The 21,319-nt window shown below is 47.8% G+C and overlaps 1 protein-coding gene across 1 annotated transcript; it reads right to left on the reverse strand.

The window, feature by feature from the left end:
- Positions 1 to 1,153: 1,153 nt before the first annotated feature.
- Positions 1,154 to 19,733, reverse strand: Cela3b (chymotrypsin like elastase 3B). The gene is made up of 8 exons (XM_051173531.1): positions 19,694 to 19,733; positions 18,190 to 18,275; positions 17,306 to 17,403; positions 17,051 to 17,185; positions 16,121 to 16,257; positions 15,683 to 15,825; positions 14,160 to 14,317; positions 1,154 to 1,382 (listed from the first exon to the last, which is right to left on the reverse strand). Exons 1-8 carry the CDS (start codon positions 19,731 to 19,733, stop codon positions 1,154 to 1,156), a joined length of 1,026 nt encoding a protein of 341 aa, XP_051029488.1.
- Between the last annotated feature and the right edge of the window lie 1,586 nt (positions 19,734 to 21,319).

Below are 21,319 nucleotides of genomic sequence, written 5' to 3' on the forward strand. Positions count from 1 at the left end.
GTCATCCTGGCCCTTCTCATCAGCTCCCTTATCCTAAACTCCATCCAGCTCATGGGCTTCCCACCCGCAGCTACTCCTTATCCTTATGACACTGCTATTTTCCATATGTGCTCTTCCTCTCCTCTCCTCCCCCCTCCTCTCCTCCCCCTTCCTGTCTCCCCCCTTCCCCTCCCCTTCCATCCCTTTCCCTCTCATCCCCTCCTCTGCTTCTGCTTCTTTTTCTCTATTTTCCATTCCCTGCTATTCTTCCCTCTCTCACAGATAGCCCTGGTTATGTATAGCCTATAGGCTATGTCCAGTCTGCTTTTTTCTCTCTTTGCTCTGGACTCTTCCAGAGACCCCTGGCTTTTCTCTAATAACTACAATAAAAACCTTCCCTTAACCATACCATGGAGTGGTCATGTCATCAGTTTATACAGAAACCATCTAAGGATCTTAAAAACACACACTAGCATATGTATGTAACAAGTTTTTTAAAATTAGCTGTGCTTCTGAACACAGGATCAAGAAGGGAAATATTTCCACTGTACATCTGTGTGATTTATTATTATTTAAAATGTGTCACTTTTACAAGAAGTCAAGAGGGAGATACTTTTCAGGTTTTCCCCTCCTGCCAAAACATTTCTGAGTGAAGATCCCGAACCCACTTAGGAAAGCACCCTTTTTTCACTAGTTCTAATTACCAAATATCATCACTACACTGACGTCTAGAAATAATCTCTAAATTATCAGGAGACCAGCTTTCAAGGTTATTTATGAGAGATAGCACGTTTGTTTTTTGTTTGTTTTTTTCTTTTTCCTGTTCCACTTGATCGCGTTTCGTTTACCCTCCTTGACATTGTCCTCAAACTCATCTCTTAATACAACTGCAAGCCCCATGTCCGCATTAGCAGTAGTTCTGTTTTAGGAGCCAACCAGCCAGTCCTCTCGCTAACCCAGAGTTATAGTTATTTTGGTTTTTGTTTGTTTGTTTTTGTTTTGTTTTTAAGACAGGCTCTTGCTAAGTAGCTTCGGTTGGCTTGGGAGCTCGCTTTGTAGCTCAGGCTTGTAGCTGGATGACAGGAGTGCGCCACCACACCCCAGCTTTCAGTGGTTCCCCTAGCCGCCCTCAGACACTGACTGACACACAATAGGCTGGCAGAGAGGGACCTGCTCAAGGGTTCAAAGATAGGAGGTGGTGCGAGCGTTCAATTCGGCAAAGACTCTCGGCCTGAAGCCGGGAGCCGCCCAGGCGGAGCGGAAGTGGACTTCCGGCCCCGGGGAGGTCAAGGCGGCTCCAGCCGCGGAGCCGTCCGGGCCAGGACCGCGGAGGACGGAGACGGAAGAAGGGAGCGGAGCATCGACCTCCGCATTGGCCATATCGCAGTCCAAGTAAACCAAGCCTAAAGCACAACCACAGCAATAAACTGAGTTCGGAAAAGGGACACCGGCGCTCTATCGCGGAACTTCCTGTTTGTCGCCGGAGGCGGAAGTCGGTTGCGGAAAGAGATTAGCCGCAGCGTCGCTCTAGGCTTCAGTAGTGCCGCGCGACTCCATGGTTTTAACTCCACTCGGCTCCTGCACCGAACTGCGTCCTAGCCCAAGTGGCTTCTCTCGCCCAGGAGAAAGGCATCGTCCGCCTCCTCAATTGACCCAGTGACAGAACGGGAAGAGATGAGCAAGAACTCAGATAATCCTCAAGGCCACATCCTGGGGCACCTATACCACTCAATAAAGACAGAAAGGGACAGTGTTCTGTTCCACCCTGGGTGGGTCAGTCCAGATGAGGCTGGGCGCGTTCTATTATTGGACATGCTCTGTGTCCTACTTTGCTCTCTGTTGTTGTGATAAACACCAATCCGAAGCACTTGGAGAGAAAAGGGTTTGTTTCAGTTTACACGTTACAGTCCTCCATCCAAGGAAGCCAGGGCAGGAGCGCAGAGCCAAAACCAAAGGAGGAACACTGCTTGATAGTGACAGAATGGTTTTTTGTTTCTCTTTCCTTTTGTTTATTTTTATAAACCAAAGATGGCTAGCCAAACAAGCCACTCACACGTTGTAAAACTTTCATGCGAAGGAATATTAATATCTTTTCATCTCCCCACCTAGTAAAACTTTTTGTTTTTGCAAAAGCTCTGCTGCATTCCCAGAATTCGATGACCCAAAGCAGCTGACCATTCTGCCCTTTCCTTCACGTTGATTATGAATTAGCCAATCAGATGAGGTTGTGAGAGTTCAGCTTGCACCTATGGGCTGAAACACAGTCACCACCTACCTTAGAATAAAAGCTAAGTGAACTTCTGGTCCCGATGTGTTTACTATCCTGGTTTCGGTCCTGGTGGGGACTCTTTTTTTGTTTTTGTTTTTCGAGGCAGGGTTACTCTGTGTAGCTTTCCAGCTTGCCCTGGAACTCACTCCGTAGACAAGAATGATCTGCCTGCCTCTGCTTCCCAAGTGCTGGGATAAAAGCGTGCCCATCACTCTGCTTTTTACATAAAGAAATTGTTTTGCCCAGTTAACACTTCTGCTTTGTTTGAGTGTTTTCTTTGTGCAACTCCATAAATATTAATATCCCTTCCCATTACTGGTTAGTGAAAATTTTCTGCACCCGAGTAAGCCTCTCCACCAATCCAAATCAGACCAAATCAAACTGAATTAGAAAAAGCCCCTGGATGGTTTTCCAGCCCCCTAGAGAGGAGACAGGAAAAAGAGACCGGTAAACCACCCGTTTGTTTTCTGGGGAACACTTTAAATATCCTGTGGTCATCACTTGGCAGGCTTTCTGAGATACAGCAGGGTTTGGAGAGAGATAGGGGAAGGGGCCTTTAGTGGAACTTCCACCAGAACATTCCAGACTCTTTGGGAATATGAATGCCAGGGGCTGGGGTGAAGCTTCCTCCACAACAGCTTGCTTTCTTGCTTGCTCATTTTTGTTTTTGTTTTGTTTTTCTAACATGTTATGTGTATGGTTGTTTTGCCTACTTGTGTGGCTGATGTCCATGGAGGTCAGAAAACCAGCAGTAGAACCCATGAAACTGAACTTACAGATGGTTGTGAGATGTCAAGTGGGTGCTGACATCTAGGCTAGATGGCCTGGAAGAGCAGCTAGTGCTCTTCTTAACTGCTGAGCCATCTCTCCATCCCCTCAGCTAGTTTTCTTATACAGCCCAGATTCACCTTCTTATCATTGCTATAGTGGGCTAGGACCTATTATATTAATTAGCAATTAAGAAAATACCTCAAGGATACACTCACAGGCCAGTCGGTTCTGGGCACTCTCCCAACTAAGACTCTCAGATAACTCTGGGCTATGTTCAGCTGATAGTTAATGCTAACTAGAAGACCCTTTCCTTGGTGTACCCAAACAGCAGTAAATGTATGTGCATTGGGGGGTTGGCCATGTCCACTCAGAGAATGACTCTGTATAGGAGGCCAAATCCTAGCCCTGGGTATCTCCTCCCCAACACTTCCAATTTCCACCAAACTAAGCCCTGCTTCTTGATGCATAAGTGCTGAAGGGTTTTTTGTTTGTTTGTTTGTTTGTTTGGTTTTTCGAGACAGGATTTCTCTGTGGCTTTGGAGGCTGTCCTGTAACTCTGTAGACCAGGCTGGTCTCGAACAGACAGAGATCCTGCCTCTGCCTCCGGAGTGCTGGGATTAAAGGTGTGTGTCACCAACGCCTGCCCGGCTAAGTGCTGAAGTTTTGAAGCCATACTGATCTTGTCTGAGACTGGCCATGCAAGCCAAGAGCTCAAAAGCCAGTATCAGGAAGTGCAGAAATGCCAACCAAAGTAGCCTGCCCACTTTGCCCACATTCCACAGAAGGGAAAGGGATCTGGCTATTACAAGATACAGAAATTTCTCATTTCTGTCTTCCAACTGGCCTATCCAAGTGGGGTGAGCTAGAGGCCTCAAAGAGACATTAGGAAACTGGTTTGCTAAGTTAATGCCCCAGAACCAATTTTGCTGTTGCTGATCTGTAAACCCTGGATGGTTGAGTATTCTACTTAGTGATTCGGAACCAGAACTCCAATCAGGGATTTGTGGTGCCAGCACTCAGAAGGCTGAGACAGGATCATGAGTTCTAGGCTAGCCTGGGTTACTTAATGAGACCTTATCTTAAAAGAAAAGGAGAGCCAGGGGTAATGGCACTTGCCTTTTATCCCAGCACTCGGGAGGCAGAGGCAGGCAGATCCTAGAGTTTGAGTCTATCCTGAGTGCCAAGACAGTCAAGGCTATGGAGAGAAACCCTGTCTTGAAAGAAGAAGCTGGGCAACGTCATACACCTTTAATCCCAGCACTTGGGGCAGAGACAGGCAGGTCTCTGTGTGTTTGAGGTCAGCCTGGTCTACAGAGTAAGTTCTGGGTCACCCAGGGCTATACAAAGAAACTGTGACTCAATAAATAAATAAATAAAGGAAGAAAAGAAAATGGAATAAAAGTCTAAGACACTAAGAATCCTCACTCTGGCCTTGTTATAACCTATGAGAACAACAGTGGCTCCTCTCACTCACCCCTACAACCTGCTTCCACCTCCCACCCCACTCTACTCAGTCTAGTTTTCCTGCCCACAAATTGAGAGGGTGTGCTACATTCTAGGCTTCCAGTAGTCTCCTCAGACTGTTTCAGCAAACTGTGGGGGTGGAGAAAAACACACTTTGCACTAAACAGAAGTCCTGATTTTTGTAGGTTTAGATATTTATGTTATATTCATTTATGCTGTGGAATATTTGTTTAATAATGCAAAGATGTTCTACATTCTTTTGTGTTGCATTTGTTTAATTCTGTGAAGCTGTGTTACTTTGCCTGTCTAAAACACCTGATTAGTCTAATAAAGAGTTGAACATCCAATAGCAAGGCAGGAGAGAGAAAGGATAAGCAAGGCTGCCAGGCAGAGAAAATAAATAGGAAGAGAAGAAGAGTAGAAGGGGAAGAGCAAGAATAGGAAGAGAGGAGGATGTCAGGGGCCAGTCACCCAGCCACATAACCAGCCATGAAGTAAGAAGGAAAGAAAGGAATATAGAATAGAGAAAGGTAAAAGCCTAGAGGCAAAAGGTAGATGGGATAATTTAAGTTACAAAACACTGGCTAGAAACAAGCAACACTAAGGCCGGACATTCATGAAAAAGGATAAGGTGGTTATTTGGAAGCTGAATGGTGGAAAGAACAAAGAATAAAAAGAGTAAACAAAACAAAACGAAAAATTAGCTACACAGCCCTCCCCGTTCCCAGGAGTGCACCATCGATTTACATTCCAATGATAGCCACCAACCATATGGTGCAGTTTGGTTAATAATGGACCACCTATGCCACCGTGGGTCCATGAGATAATGCCACCTAATGACATAGTAACCCTCGTAGTCTATGGACTGTGTACAGATAAACTATGTCTAGATGGCTGAAAGAGGAAGTGGGAGGTGGGAGCATGGTGGTTAGGAGTTGGCAGCATGGTGGTTAGGAGTTGGCAGGGTACTAGGAACAGGAAGTCCTCTTCTGCATAGACATCTATTCTGGGATGTTGGAACAGACAGAATCAGCTAGTGACACATATCCTTGTAATGATGACTTTCTGCTCTTGTAGAGGACATGGGTTTGGTTCCCAGCACCTGTATGGTGGCTCACAACCATCCATAACTCCAATTCCAGGGGGATCTGAAGCTCTTTTTTTCCTACCTCAGTTATTGTATGCATGTGGCGTACATATATATAGACATGAAGACAAAATGCACACCTAGAATAAAAAGTAAATAAATCTCAGCCATGTGATGGCAGTACATGCCTTCAATACCAACACTTAGGAAGCAGAGACAGGCAGATTTCTGTGAGTTCGAGGCCAGTCTGGTCTACAGAGCTAATTCCAGGATAGCCAGGGTGGTTACACAGGGGAGCCATGTCTCAAAAACAAAAACAAAACAAATAAGTAAAATTAAATATTTTTTAATTAAAAATATCTTTAAAGACAGAATGAGAGAAGAATGAATGCTTCTTCATTATTATCTCATTCATTTCTTCCAGAAAGGCTCAGTGGACCTAGGAGCCCTGTTTATCTTGTCACTGTTGTGTCTTCATCACACATGTGTGCTACTGATATTATTGGGACTGAACTTAGACCTTCATGCATGCAAGTGCCCTACGAATGTGCTGTTCCCTGTTCTCTCTCATTCTCTCTTCTTTCTTTTCCTTGCCTTCTTTACTTTTTTAAAGTTATATTTATGTATTTATCTATATGTGAATATGTGCATACACACATTCCTGTGCCGTAGTGCTCAGAAGTTGGCTCTCTCTGCCATGTAAGTCCGGTAAATTGAATTCGAGTCATCGGGCTCATTGGCAAGCACCTTTACCCACTGAGACATGGCTTTACTAAGTTTCCCAGGCTGGTCTTGAACACATGATCCTCCTGCCACGTTTGGGCTGAGAGCTCTACCGAGTCAGAGTCATCCCCTTCTGCCCCAGTGTCTAACATAACACTGACAGGTGCTCAGCTGGGACTACAGGCATGTGATGTCAGACCCTGCTCTGTCCCCAACACTTCCAACACAGCCCCGGCTGTGCAGATGTTTGCCAGGTCACCGAGTCAAGGGACAGAGAGGGCTTGAATTCTGTGATAAAGTCCATGTGATGGACCCCACCAGGGACACGGCTGTACGTTAATAAGGTTCAAGTTAGTCACTCGGCGCAGCAGAGGAAACAGCATAAAACAGTCGGGGGTAAGTCTTGCCAAAGGAAAAGGTGGGGTTCTCATAGGGTTTGGGGAAAGTGGAATTGAGAAGTTGAAAAGAAACAATGCTGGTTGGGCCTCAGCAAACCCAGCTCTTTGAAAGGGATTAACATCTGGCTTGGGCTAAAAATTGGACTCATGACTCCGTTTCCTTGGACACACAGTTCAGATAAATATAGATTGTTGTGTTCAAAAAACCCTTTTCTGAAGCTTTGCACCTGGGTCTGGAATCTAGGCTGCTTCTCTGTGGGAGCTGGTCCCAACACTCTGACAAGAGGCAGCTCTGACCTCAAGACTGTTTTCAAACAGCAAAGTTTTTTGACAAATTTGGAAAAAAAAGTGTTCTCAGCACCACCTGTGTCTTTGACATTAAAAGAGTTTTCTCTTTTCTTTTCTTTTCTTTTCTTTTCTTTCCTCTTCTTTCTTTGGTAGTACTGGGAATTGAACCCAGAGCCTTGCTGACTCGCCAAGCCCTCTTCCAGCAAGCTGTGCCCCAGTCCCACCAAAGGAAGGCTTGCCAGAGTCACAGTTGATAGGAATGCCATGATAACTCAAGCATCTGCCTGTAAAAGCCCTGAGGCAAAGGCCGATGACCTGGCCCCCAGCTCCCTGAGCCCCAAGTCACAGTGAGTGTCTGTTGTATAACCATCCTGGCAGTAGTGAAGGCAGACATCTGTGTGCTTCCCTTTGGCTTTCAGAGTAGTGAAGCAATGGTCCCCTAGGGAATTGCAATCTCTCCGGGAGCCTCTGGCTTGAAGGAGAGAGCCTGCTGCCAGCCAGAGGAAGAACATGTCTCCCAGAAGGAGATTTCTCCTCTTATCAGACCACCATGCATAGAGACTGGAGCTAAGACAAGGATGGGCAGGGCCACCTTGACAAGAACTGCTCAGGTGTTTGAATCTCTAAACCTCCTGTCAGGACCCAAAAGATGGACTTGGTGGGGGGGGGAGGGTGGTCACTGAACCTCTTGTTTCTTTGTTCATCTTCCCCTTGTGGCCACATCCAATAAACCTTTCTCTGCTTTTCACTCTTACCTACATGTCTCTTTAACGGATGTTCTGGGGACAGGTGGTGAGCCTAGTTACAGCATCTAGGCTTGACCCTGAAAACTTTGTTGACATTTGGGACTTGGAGCCGAGTTGCAAGCCGTACTGGTGGGATCCAGCATCCCTGTCCCCATGTGGGTTTCACTGAGTGTGGGCTGCCTTCCTTTGCCCCCTGTGTGTGAGCATCAATAAATGTTCGTACCCATTGAATCAAATTATTGGCAAGAGTTCTAAATATAGAGAAGTGGACGGGGCCAGCAAAAGAGCAGCAGCTGTGGAAGAGATGAAGCAAAGGGGGCATCTTAGGGGTTTATTGCTGCGAAGAGACACCATTACCACAGCAGGCAACTCTTATAAAGGAAAATATTTAATTGGTACTGCTTTACAGTTTCAGAGGTGTAGTCCATTATCAACACGCTGGAGAAGGAACTGAGGATTCTATATCTTGGGGGGGGGGTTCTACAGCTTGATCCACAGGCAGCAGGGAGTGAACTGTCACTCTGGGCATGGCTTAAGCATATATGAGACCTCAGAGCTCCCTTCTACAGTAACATGCTTCCTCCACAAGGCCACACCCCCTAATAGTGCACTCCCTATGGGCCAAACATTCAAATACACAGGTCGATGGAGGCCATGCCTATTCAAACCACTACAGGAGGAGAGTAAAAAATAAATAAATAAAAGTCTTTCTCCTAAAGCAAAAGACTCTAAAATGTGGTCATTGCTACTGTTCTGGGATGGTGGGGGGTGTGGGAGGGTGGGAGACGGCAATAGAATTTTTGGATCCTGTCTTAGTTACACTTTTATTAGTGTGAAGAGACCCCATGACCAAGGCAACTTATAAAAGGAAGCATTTAATTGGGGACCTGCTTACAGTTTCAGAGGGTTAGTAGGACAAGATGTTGGAGCAAAAGCTGAGGCTTTACACCCTGATCCCCAGGCAACAGGCAGGGGAGAGACTGAGCCTGGGCTTTTGAAACCTCAAAGCCCACCTCCAGTGACACATCTCCTCCAAATAGGCCACACCTCCTCATTCTTTCCTGACAGTTACACTAACTAGGGAGGGACCAAGCATTTGAATATGTGAGCCTGTGGGGGGTCATTCTCTTGCAAATCTCCACAGGTGCTTCATGACTGAAAGGATGGACTGTTGTTTTAATGATTTAAAAATGAACGTGAAGTTCATGTCCTGGGCTGTGGGACAGCAAGCATTATAATACTGACCAACAGCAAATTGTCAGCTTTTTAGTGATTTAGAAAATAGAAGCGAAATAAAAAATGGTTGGCTCTCTAATCTTGACTCATAAAAGCAGGTTACTGATGCTACAGATTCCAGAAGATTTAAACTGCTGAGACTGGGAGACTGAAGACCAGGAAGACATGATTGTTGATCAAACCTTTGCTGGGTTTGGTCACTTCTTGACTCGCTGCTGCCAATGTGTGGTGAGAAATGGGTCATAGCAGCTCCCAGCCTCCTTGAGGCTGGGTGGAGTTCCCTGGGGCCACTGCTCAGTCACCTGAGGTACCAAACACCTCCATGGCCTTTATTTTGAAGTGGTTTAGGGGTGTTATCCAGGGGTTTTTCTCTGACCCACTGGACAGAAGAAGGTCAACTTTGGCAACAACTGTGGAGTCATGCTACCAGGTGCTGTGGTCTGACTCAGTAAGACTGGTTAATGGCACCCTGGCCCGGTTCAGAATTTCCTCAGGCCTTCCTGCCCCAATGGGTTCTCAGCCTCACCATGCCCTGACCCTGCCTCCTTCTGACTCGGACCTTTGCCAAACACATTTTGGATTTTTTTTTTTCCTTAAAGAGCTGGAAGAGAGTTTTATGGGGGATGCATGAGAACCCAGGGATGATTCTAGAAGGAAAATGTGGGACCATTTGTAATGTGTGGGGGTAGTGGATGGGAGGAGGAAAAAAGGGAAAATGTTAAGAAATATCATTGACACAGTCATCTTGGAGAAGAATTAAGTCATTGGCAGAGCTGAACGCCCTCCCACCAGGGAGTTACAGTTCTAAGAATATAGTCTGGGGAGTTCAAACACATGTGCACCTGGAGATGTTTCCAAGGATGTCCACCCAAGCACTGATTGTGACCACAGAAAGTTGGCCCCATCAGTTGGGGGGGGGGGGATAACTAGTGCTCTTGTGTAAGGCATTCACCACTGACCCACAGCCACCTAGAGGCCACAATGCAATGAGTGACACTCAACATGGGACAGCAAGCAAACAAGTTGAATAGGCTCTTACATTTTTTTCATTTATGTTTGCCTTTAATCCCAGTACTTGGGAGGCAGAGGCAGGTGGATCTCTGAGTTTGAGGCTAGCCTGGTCTACAGAGGGAGTTCTACATAGAGAAACCCTGTCTCAAAAAACAAAGACAAACAAATAAAAAGGCAACCAAGGATGTGGTGTTGTTGCTATTTGTATCTACGCAGCTTAGGCTGGCTTTAAATTCCTGATCCTCTTGTCTTTGCCTCCTAAGCAGATTGATTATAGGCCTGGACTGTTATACTCTATAGATTTTTTTTTTAAATAAAAAAATCTGTGTTGGGAAGATGTTCAGTTGAAGTGTTTGGCATCCGTGCATGAGGTCCTGAGTTTAATCCCAGCACCCACATAAAAAGTGGTAAACACTTGTAGACCCAACACTGGGAAGACAGAGATAGGCAGATCTCTGAGGCTCACTTGTTAGCCACTTTAGTCTAATTGATGAGCTCTGGATTCCAGTGAGAGACCCTGTCTCAAACAACAAGGTACAGCTAGTGAGATGGCTCAGCAGGTAGCGGCACTTGCTGCCAAACCCGATGGCCTGCGTTCAATCCCTTGGACCCACAAATTGGAAGTCAAAAACCCATTTTCAAAGATTGTTCTCTGACCTCCACATGTGTGCTGTGATATGGCAATCACATATATACCACCAGATCTATACATACACATAGATAACCAAATGCAACAACAACCGTAACAAAAAAAGCAGGTGGGAAGTACCTGAAGAAGATTGACTTCTGCCCCTGCCACTGAGACACATGTAGACATAGACACAGACCACACACACACACACACACACACACACACACACAGAGAGAGAGAGAGAGAGAGAGAGAGAGAGAGAGAGAGAGAGAGAGAGAGAGAGAATCCCAAAGCTACATAATATATCTTTTGTGGCTATTTGTATGTGTGATAAAAGTCTAGCACCTTGGAGAAGAAAGATGAACTCCAAGTCCTTCTGTCAGTTAGGGTAAGTTAAGTCCATTCAGCTATGAAAACAATGTCCAGCACCACAGAGGCTGTGACAGCTATTTCTTGATTGTGTCCATATGTATCCATGAGAGGTCAACAGAGTTTTGCTTGATGCCTCCTCCCTCTGGGACTAAATTGACCAGCAGCCATTAGCTGAGCTGCCACAGCAGAGGGACGGAGAGCCTAGCAGGTTGCCCATCTCTCTCAGCTTCATGTAAGCCAAGGAAAAATATGTGGCCAAAGCCCTTTACAGAATTAGGCCAAGAGTTATTCTGTTCCGTGCCCCAAATGAGAAGCAGCAATATTGACAACCCCACTCGAATAATGATGACCTCTGGGAAGAATAAAGAATATTGGGGACTCTCCTCCTTCATTACCTCAAGTGTGTAGTGCCCATGCTCTCTCTCCGAGGGGTGTGTGTGCGCATGCATGCATCCATGCATGTTCTGCATGGGTGCAGTCATGAGTATGCCATGGTACACAGAGAGATCAGAGGTCAACTTTGGATGTCTGTCCTCACTTTCTACCTTTGTTTGAAACAAGAGTCTCACTATGTAGCCCAGGCTACCCTGGAACTTGCTATGTAGACCAGGGTGGCCTTCAATTCACAGAGATCTCCCTGCCTCGGAGTTGTGGTTTGAAAGAACAACGTTCCCCAAAGCCTCATACATTTGAACACTTAGTCTCCTGTGGGTGATGCTGTTTGCGGAGACTTTGGAGATGTGTGGCCTTTTACTGGAGGAAGTACGCCCACTCTGAATTCTCCCAGATGTCCCTGCCCCTGGCTGTGCTCCCCCACATATCTACAACAAACCTTCTCCTCTCCCATACCTAGGAGCAGTCATGCTTCCTTTGTTTTATTTCATTCAGCAATAGCATTCCCTTTTCTTGTTCTAAAGGGAGAAAATACCTACCAAGTTTGTAATTCTTCAGATTGTATCTTTTAGCCATTTTAGTTTGGTTTGTTTGTTTATTTTTTGTTTTTGGAAACGGCCTTCTCTGTGTAGCTTTGGCTGTCCCAGAACTCACTCAGTAGACCAGGCTGGCCTCAAACTCACAGAGACCTGCTACCTCGACTTCTCAAGTGCTGGGACTAAAGGTGTGCACCACCACCACCCAACTAAAAAATGAGTAGCACAGGCTGGCCTAGAACTCCTGATCCTCCTCTCTCCTCCTCCTTCAGCAAATCCTACTGGCATGGACCACCCCAATCATAGTCTTTTTAAAATAGAAAGTGTAACTCTAGAATAGTGTTTCTCAACCTTCCCAATGCTGTGATCCTTTAATACAATTCCTCGTGTTGTGGTGGCCCCCAACCATAAGATCTCACTGTTAATTCATAACTGTAATTTTGCTACTGGTATGAACCGTAGCATAAATATCTGATATGTAGGACATCTGATATGTGATCCCCTGTAAAAGGGTCATTTGACTTCCAAAGGGTTCTCCACCCACAGGTTGAGAGGAAGATACACAGTAAGAGTAGGAAGTGTGTGTGTGTGTGTGTGTGTGTGTGTGTGTGTGTGTGTGTGTTCCTTTTGGGCCACACTTTTCTTGTGGTGTTCAGGAGGAGCACAAACCACTCCATTGTTTTCTTGTCACTCTTATCTGCAGAGCAGGCATCTTCCAGACCTCCAGAGCCTGCTGAGTGACAGCCTTGTGTGGGGCCCTGGGTGAGTCATTCCCTCTTACTGCAGCCACTATTCTCCTGAAGTGGCCTGCCTCACCTGTGTGTGCCCAGCTACGACCCTGACACAAGGCTAGTCTCTGGTCAGTGTCACAAGTGACCCTGATAAGAGCCACTTCAGGATAGAACCACATCTCCCTCCCTCTCTGGTCCTCTGGAGCAAGGAATGAATGTTTGTTGAATGAATGAATGACTACAGGTCCCCTCCTCTGGCCATTCAACAGACAGAAAACACTTGGTCTTTTTCTGTAGGTTCTCTGCATTGAACAGCCTCCAATTTCTATCTGCTGACACTGACTATATCTTCAGCCCCATGTGTGACTGCTAAGATGTCAAATTATCTGGGATTCCTGAAAGTTCCTCAGTTTCTGCATCTGAAGTCCTGTGTCCTAGATGGCTGGTCACCCCATAGTGGTCCCCCGAGATTTGATCTTCTTTCATCCTCATCTGGGGGCCTGGCTCTGCTCTCATCTCTGCATTTTTACCTAAGATTTCACAGACTCAGAGGAAAAGCATTACATCAATGAAGGCAGAGTCAACTTGGGACTTTTCGAAAGGTCTTTATTCTTTAGGAGACCTGGGGTCAACACTGACAGCCGAGCCTGGGTTCTAGTTGTTTGCTATTGTCTGGGGGGGGGAAAGAAAACGGGAGGTTAGACAAGGACAGAATAATTTAGTTAAGATTGCAAACTTTGGGCCTGCAGAGAACTGGGCTCAAGTGGAAATGGCCCAGCCTTGTCACTTGTTTGTTGTGTGTCCCTGGGAGAGTAACTTGATCACTCTGAGCCATAATTTCCTCATCTCTATAGGACAGGTAATAGTAGAAGTTGCCTCATGAGTCTTCATTTTTTTTTTTTTTTTTTGTTGTTGCTTTTTTGATTTTGAGTCAGGGTTTCTCTGCACAATAGTTCTGCCTGTCCTGGAACTGGCTTTATAGACCAGGCTGGCCTTGACTTCACTGAGGTCTGCCTGCCTCTGCCTCCCAAGCGCTGGGATTAAAGGTTGCACCACCACTTCCCAGCTTCATGGGTGTTCTTAATTGAGCTATTAACTAAGTTTTTTTTAGCACAGCGAATGTACAAATCACAGCCAGTACCACTATCAGGAAGAGCAGGAAGGTGTCTTGGACCACCTGTGTCCAGATGGTCTGCTCTGCACCCTCATTGAACCCAAGCATCCCCATCAAGGTTCTCATCGTCTTTTCCTTCTACCATTCATTTTCTCGTCTGTCTACCACCAAGTGGCTTATTGTTTGACATAACTCTCTGCCCTCCAAGACTAGCAATGACCTGGGCCAGGGGGATATGTCCCAATACCTGTTAGATTCTGGAAGTGCAGCCAAATCAAACATCCCCAAGCTCCCTAGAATGTCCCCAAAGGTGCCTTCCTGACCCCCCCCCCCCCACCATGAGCTTCAGGCTTTCCTCAGAGTGCAGATTCTCCTCTAAGTCCCTGGCAGGCTTCTGGTTCTTTAGTCACCTCACCTCTTGGATCCAGTCATTGAAGGCTGAGACACGGGTGAACACTGTGGGCTTCTTCTTGGTGTTGCAGCCCAAGGAAGAAACGAAGCTGGTCACACCATGGACCTGCCAGGTGCCATTCTCAGTGGGACAGTTGAGGGGTCCTCCAGAGTCACCCTGCAATGGTGAGAAAGATGGGGCTCAGCTGCGCCTGCAGGGTAAGGAGTGGGCTCTGAGCTCCAGGGACATCAAGAAGAGTTCACACTACTTCCTCTCTCTGGACACAGGTTTGCAAAGGAACAGGGGGGTCTACAAGATCATAGGGCAGTGGTTCTCAACCTGTGGGTCACAACCTTTTTGTTTCACATGTGTCCCATGTGTTACAATTCATAACAGAAGCAAAATTATAGTTATGAAGTAGCAACAAAAATAATTTTATGGCTGGGGGTCACCACAGCATGACGTGTTGTATTAAGGCACCATGGCATTAGGAAGGTTGAGAAGCACTGCCATAAGGGTTAATGAGACAATGCAAGATACCCGCACAACTAAGGGTTAATGAGACAATGCAAGATGCCCGCACAACACCCCAAGGAGGCAGTTCTCCAAAGGTGGTGCCCCTCCTTATCTTACCACATTTAATGTTTGGGGGTCTTGTTTGGTTTTGACTGTTGGAGACCCTGTGCTGCCCAGGCTGATCTTGAACTTGCGATCTAGGCTACCAGGCTGGGATGATAAGTATGTGCTGTCACAGCCAGTTACACACAATGAGAGCGTCCTGAATGTTTAGTTATCACTTCGAAGCCACAACTGATAAGGAGCGGCAATGCAGTTCAAATGGTAAAGTGTTTGCTTAGCATGCACAGAGCTGTGGGTTCCTTCTCTATTACTGCATCACACGGATGGAGTGGTAATGCCTGTAAGCCCATCACTAGGAGATGGACACAGGAGGATCAGAAATTCAAGGTCATTCTTGGCTACATAGTAAGTTTGAGTCCCAGCCTGTGATAGACCAGACTCTCAAAACAGTGATTAGGTGAGGTGGTGGTGGCATGCACTTTTAATCCTAGCACTGGGTGGATAGGTGGGGCAGAGGCAGTCAGATCTCTGTGAGTTCAAGACCAGCCTGGTTTTAGAGTGAATTCGAGGACAGCCAAGGCTACAGAGAGAAATCTTGTCACAAAAAAAAAAAAAAAAGCATGACTGGCAGAGGCAGATAATTGCTATGAGTTCGAGGCTAGCTTAGTCTACATAGTGAACTCGGTCAGTCAAGGCTACATTGTGAGACCCTGTCTTTAAAAAAAAAAAAACAGTGACAAAAAGGAGACGAGAGGAACCGGGACTCCTGTCAAGCCTGGTGGCAGCTAGGCTAGAATCCAGGCTACTGATGCCACCTCTGAAGTAAGCTGAGTCCCTTTACATCCCACCTGGCCTAGGGAGTGCATGAGGCAAACCAACAAGGCCTGTCCACCCAAGGGCAGATGGGGGGGGGACTTCAGGGCCCTGTGCATGAGCCACCCAGGCAGGTGTGAGCCTACTCACGTTGCAGCCAGACTGGATATCCCCGCCAGCACACACCATAGACCTTGACACGGAGAAGCCCCACCAGTCCCACCTGGAGCAGTGTGCATAGTCCACCACGGGCAGCAGGGCCTGCTGCAGCTTGTCAGGGAGAGGTCCTTTGGCTGGGGAGACAGAGAACACTGCCTGGGACGCTTGGGAGTTGTAGAGTGGGGGCCTTCAAAGGCACCATTAGCCTGGTAGAGACTATGGGGTCTTGCTGGATCTATGTCCTGTGGCATCCCCAGTACTGGGCACACAGTGGACACCCCAAAAATGTCCCACTGAACACATTTGTGTTTGGGAGGATCAAGGAGAAGGTGGAAGCTGGAGAGGAATGCCACACAGAACAAAGATGGTTCCCGCTGTGACCTTCTGTGCCACTTGTCTCTGTGGTCAAGTAAAAGAGTCAGCACGTACTATAAAGACGACCCCAGCCACTGATGTAGCAGGGTTCTCCGTTGGGGAGGATGTCACCAGCAGGAGGGAGGCAGGCAAGCTGGACTGTGTCTCCCAGCTGGGCGCTTCTTGAGAGCTTGACCAGGGCGATGTCATTGCTGAGGGGACATGGGAGTTACATGAAAGCAGGTCCTCCTTTAAGAGCCACAGCATGCACCCACTTTGCTCCTTGGATTCTGAATCCACTTATTGATTGATTTTTCTGGTGCTCCGGTTTGAACTCAGGGTCCTACATGTGCTAGGCACCCTAGCCCTTCCTAAGTCTGTTTGTTTTGTTTTGTTTTGCTTTTGAGATAGGGTGTCCTCACTATGTAGCCCTGGCTAGCCTATGTAGACTGGCCTGGCCCATAATTCAAAGAGATCCACCTGTTTCAGTGGATGAGATTAAAGGTGTATGTTACCACACCTGGTGTCAAAATCCAAACCCATTCTTAAGGTGGAACTGCTTTTGGAAAGCCTCATGGCCACTTTAACCTTGCTAACCCTTGTCATCTGTGGTCCTCATGATCTAGCTATGCTGCCTGGAAGGTTCAGGAACACACTTGCCCTCCTACTCCAGGCTGATGTCTGAGAGCCCACATTTCTGGCAGGTCCCCAGGGGATGCTGCTGCCACCCTGGGTACCACACTGTAAGTACCACCATACTCCATCTTGACTGCCCAGCTGCCACTCAAGTCATTTCACCGGAGTCTGATATAGCTCTCTGCTCATTCTGGGTTTCTAGCCAATGTGGGCTAGAGTCTCACCCACCACTCTTTTGTTATTGTCCTTGCAGCTACCAACAGTGTATGCCACCTGGGCCTAGGCAGCTGTCTCTGGGAGTGAGCTCTCAGTTCGCTTGATGCCTTGATGTACTAGAACCCCCAACTCCAGACCCGAGACTTCACTCACCCACAGCTCACACATTTGGGGTTCCATTTGGGGTGCACAAAGAGGCCGTCAGGGTTGATGGGGATCACCTGCTCTGGGCCCTCTTCCACGGCTCGATTGTACTCGCCCAGTACCACCTGGTAGGTTAAGGAACTCCTGTGGAGGAGCAGGGGTCAATTTGAGCCTATAGCCAACCTCAGCCCTCTCCTATTGTCCCAGCTGCCCAGGACTCATGCAGGTATAGTGGCGGGAGCAGAGACAGGGGGTAGAACTTACGAGATGCAGTGGCCTGCAGTCATAACCCAGTCAGGGGCAATAAGGGTGCCGCCACAGGTGTGGTGGAAACTCCCATCCTTCTCATACTGAAGGGAGATCTGGTGGTCAAGAAGAAAGGAGCTTGAGTGGCCTGCACCCATACCCTGGGAGCCAATGCCATTGTAGGTTGTGCACTGTACAACTCTAGAAGGTGCTATTCACGCAGGGGGGGAAATGGTACCCTCTGAAATATGTAGTGCACAACCTATGCAACTCCTCATGGGAATCGGTCACTTTTCCATTAGAATCACATTTCAATTTGCCAAAGCCTCCCCACCACAAGCTTTGTGATGTCTCTGGGGTCCACAACACTCTTTGCCCTCTCGGGCATCCACAGAATTTGTATTTCCTGAGGGTTCCTGAGGGTGCCCCATCAGGTCTCCCATTCTCCTGAACCTTAGCTCTTTCAAGGCCTCTTGGGCCTGCCAGGATGAGCTTCACCCAGAGTCCTCCTCGCCCTCTTCCCTACACATTCCGACTTGCAAAAGCTCCCCTCCAAAACTGGAAACGGTGGTCTATACCTGTGATTCCAGCCTCTGAGGAATAATGGCAGGAGGGCCAGAAGTCAGAGACTAGCTAAGGTTATATAAGACTGTCTCCCAAAAAACTGTTATTGAGCCAACCCCTTAAACATCACTCTTTCCCCGGATCCCACTTTTGCTCTGCCGCTGTCTCAACCAAGACTACAGATGGAGCAGTCACAACCTTCTAGAAATGCCTCTGTCCAAGGGCTTCAGGCCGTTTGAAGTCAAAGTGGGTTGTGGAGAGGAAACAGTGGTGTCAGGGCTGGCTGCTGTGTCATCAGGGCACACAGTGGAAGCGAGGGCAGCTGGTGGCACTCTTACCTGCCAGGGCCAGCTGTAAGGGACAGCATCTTCACCGTTGACCACACGGCTGGAAGGGTTGAAGGAGGGCCGGCCACAGCCTGAGGCTAGAGGAGGCAAGAGGGAAGCCAGTCAGCCAGAATGTCCTCAGAAGGGAAGAGGGGACTCAAGTGTGGTGGCGCACACCTTTAATCCCAGTGCTCGGGAGGCAGAGGCAAGTGGAATTCTGTGAGTTTGAGGCCAGCCTGGTCTACATAGTGAATTCCAGGTCAACCAGGGCTACATAGAGTACCTATCTAAAAAAGAAAAAGGAAGAGAAGAAAAAGAGAATGCTTTGTGACTTCAGGTGAATCCCTTCCCCTCTCTTAGACTTCAGTAGCCATGTATGAACTAGCATTCAAGCACTTAGACTACATCAGAGCTTCCCAGAGTCAGGGGAGGGCAGGGAGGGCCTCCTTTAGGTCAAGGACTAAAGACTTAGAACTGTGCCTGGTACCCAGGAAGCCGTCAAACTCAAAAGCTAAAAGGCCCTGAGTAGTGGATGTGACCCCAGCATTGAGGATCTGAGTCCAGAGGATCAACCACAGGTTTGAAGTCAGACAGGCTAACGGGGTGAAAATCAGCCCCCCTCCAAAGAAACAACCACGAAATGGGTCTGGCAAGATAGCTCAGTGAGGAAATGTACTTACCACTGAGGCTAATGACCCAAGGTTGATTCCTGGGATTCCCCCCCCACCCCCAAGAAAACTGATTCCTATGAGTTGTCCTTTGGTCTCCACATGAGTTCCATAACACACATGAACTCCACAATAAATAATTAATGTAATTAAAAAAAAAGTAGAAAGCTCCAGCTAAAAGTGATATGCTGGCTCATGCCTGCAATCCTTGTACTTGAAATACTGAGACAGGAGGATTGCTAGGAATTCAAGGAAAGGTTGACTGAACTATAACATGAGACTTTCTCACTTAAAAAACAAAAGTGACAGCTGTTGCTGTGGAGTGAAGGTGACACAAGGCTGCCTGGGTACAAAGCACAACTTGACTACTTCCTCAGAATGAGCTACTTCTCTGGAGCTCAGTCTCTACACGGGCTCCACACTGTGATGAGTTAATGAGGTTCTATAGGAAGGAAACCCCTTTGAATCCCGCCCAGCATCTAGCAAGCACTCAAGGTAATGCCAGCTGTCACCATTACAGTCAGACAAGGGAAGCTCTGTAGGCTGTTTAACAGAAGCATAAAAATTCCAGCTCAAGCCATCAAACCGTGGAGCCCAGACTTAAACCAGGAGGCTGCTCATTGTCCCTTCACAGGGTCTTCCGCTCTGTGCTCCCGACCTGGTTAATCCACAGCTTGTCCCCTCCTACCCCTGTCCCAGAACCAAGCTGAAGTCCCTACAGTCATGTCCCAGTTAAGCAGAGACCCTTTCCTGTAGAAGCAGGTATGGGGTGTCACCCAGGGACAACAGAGTGAGGGTCTTCCTTCAAAGGCTCCTAGGCTGATGCAACATGGAGCAGGGTGGCTTACCAAGGGCCACAAGCAGAAGGGAACTCAGCAAGCGGAGCATGGCGATGGGATGAGAAAGAAGGTAGAACCGGGCTCTAATATAGTGCAGGAGGCAGGTGGAGGGGACCAGGCCAGGCCCCACTCCCACAACAGGTGGCAGAACACCAGTTTTTCAGGGCCCAAGGCCACATGCCAACCACTACAGATTAAAGAATAGGAGCTGAGGGAAAGGCCCCAGGCTTCCTCCAACCTGTGACTGCACAGGTGGCACTGAACGGCCAGTTGATAAGACAGGACAGGCAAAAGGATTCTATGAGAGAGACCAGCCTCTGCCAGGGAAGACCAGAGCATGGCAGTTGGGCGGGCCTGGGTTCAGATCCTGGCTTTATGACCCTGGATGCTTGGTTTCACTACTGTGTGTCTCAGACTTCTGGTCTCTAAAGTGGGGTTAACATTCATACCCAGTGGTGGTGCATGCCTTTAGTCCAGCACTCGGGAGACAGAGGCAGGTGGATCTCTGTGAGTTCGAAGCCAGCCAGGTCTACAAAGTGAGTTACAGGATAGTCAGAGTATTTACACAGAGAAACCCTGTCTCAGGAAAAAGAAGAAGAAAAAAAAGACTGTTTTTTGACTACTTTCTCTAGTATATTAGGTGCTTTCTAAGGCTGTGAGCACAAATAACAATGGCCCCAGTCTGCCCAGAGCCTGTCTAGGGGTGACACAAAGATGAACCCACAAAAATTGTAAGAAGTTTTTCCACTAGCGAGAGTGGGTACTGTAGGAAAATGGAATGTGGTGCTTGGGAAGGGAAGAAGTAATTCATTTGCCTGGGAGGTGGGACAAAATGGCATTTTGACTAAGGAGGCAATATGTGACTGAGTCCTGAAGCCAGCTGTGGGTGGAAGGGAAGCAGTTCGCCTGGGCTTGGCTTGCCCACGACAAGGAGGGCCACGGTAGCCAGAGCTCACAGTCAAAGTGCAGCTGGGTGAGATGTCATGGTCTGGAACTCCAGTTGCTCTGAGGCTGAGGCAGGAGGATTCTGAGTTGGAAATCAACCAGGGCTGCCTAGCAAGCTCCTGTCTCAAAACAAAAATGAAAGAAGGCTGGAGGAAGAGAGGGGAGGAGGAAGAGGAGACAAGAAAGAAGAGATGAGGGGGGAAATGAGGGCGATTGGGGGGGGGAGGAGAAGGGTAAAAGAGGAAGCAGAGGGTTGTTAAAATGGCTCAGGTGTTGAAGGTGTCCATCAAGTCTGACAACCCTAACTGATACCCAGGACACACTCGGTAGAAGGAGAGAACCAGCTTCTGCATGTCGTCCTCTGACCTCCACACATGTGCTGTGGGACATGCAGCCGCCCTTACCATCCCCCACATACACAACGAAACTGTAATGAAAAGCTTCTGAAAACAGGAGCAGGGTGAGGATGCTGCCCAAGAAGCTGAAGATTGCCGCCTGCCATCTTTCTCCAGCACTCTGCACTTTATCTACACAGGCAGGGGGTGTTGCCAAACCCAGAGCTTGTGACTAGAACCCTCCCTCTGCCCTCTGAGCTGGGGTTACAGGCAGGCCACCAGGGCTGCCTGGCATTCATGCCTCAAAATGCCTTCCCTATGTAACCCTCTCCCCAGCCATTCTTCTCTGAAGCCA

This window comes from Phodopus roborovskii, unplaced genomic scaffold (genome assembly GCF_943737965.1).
Source record: "Phodopus roborovskii unplaced genomic scaffold, PHOROB, whole genome shotgun sequence".
Classification (NCBI taxonomy): Eukaryota; Metazoa; Chordata; class Mammalia; order Rodentia; family Cricetidae; genus Phodopus; species Phodopus roborovskii.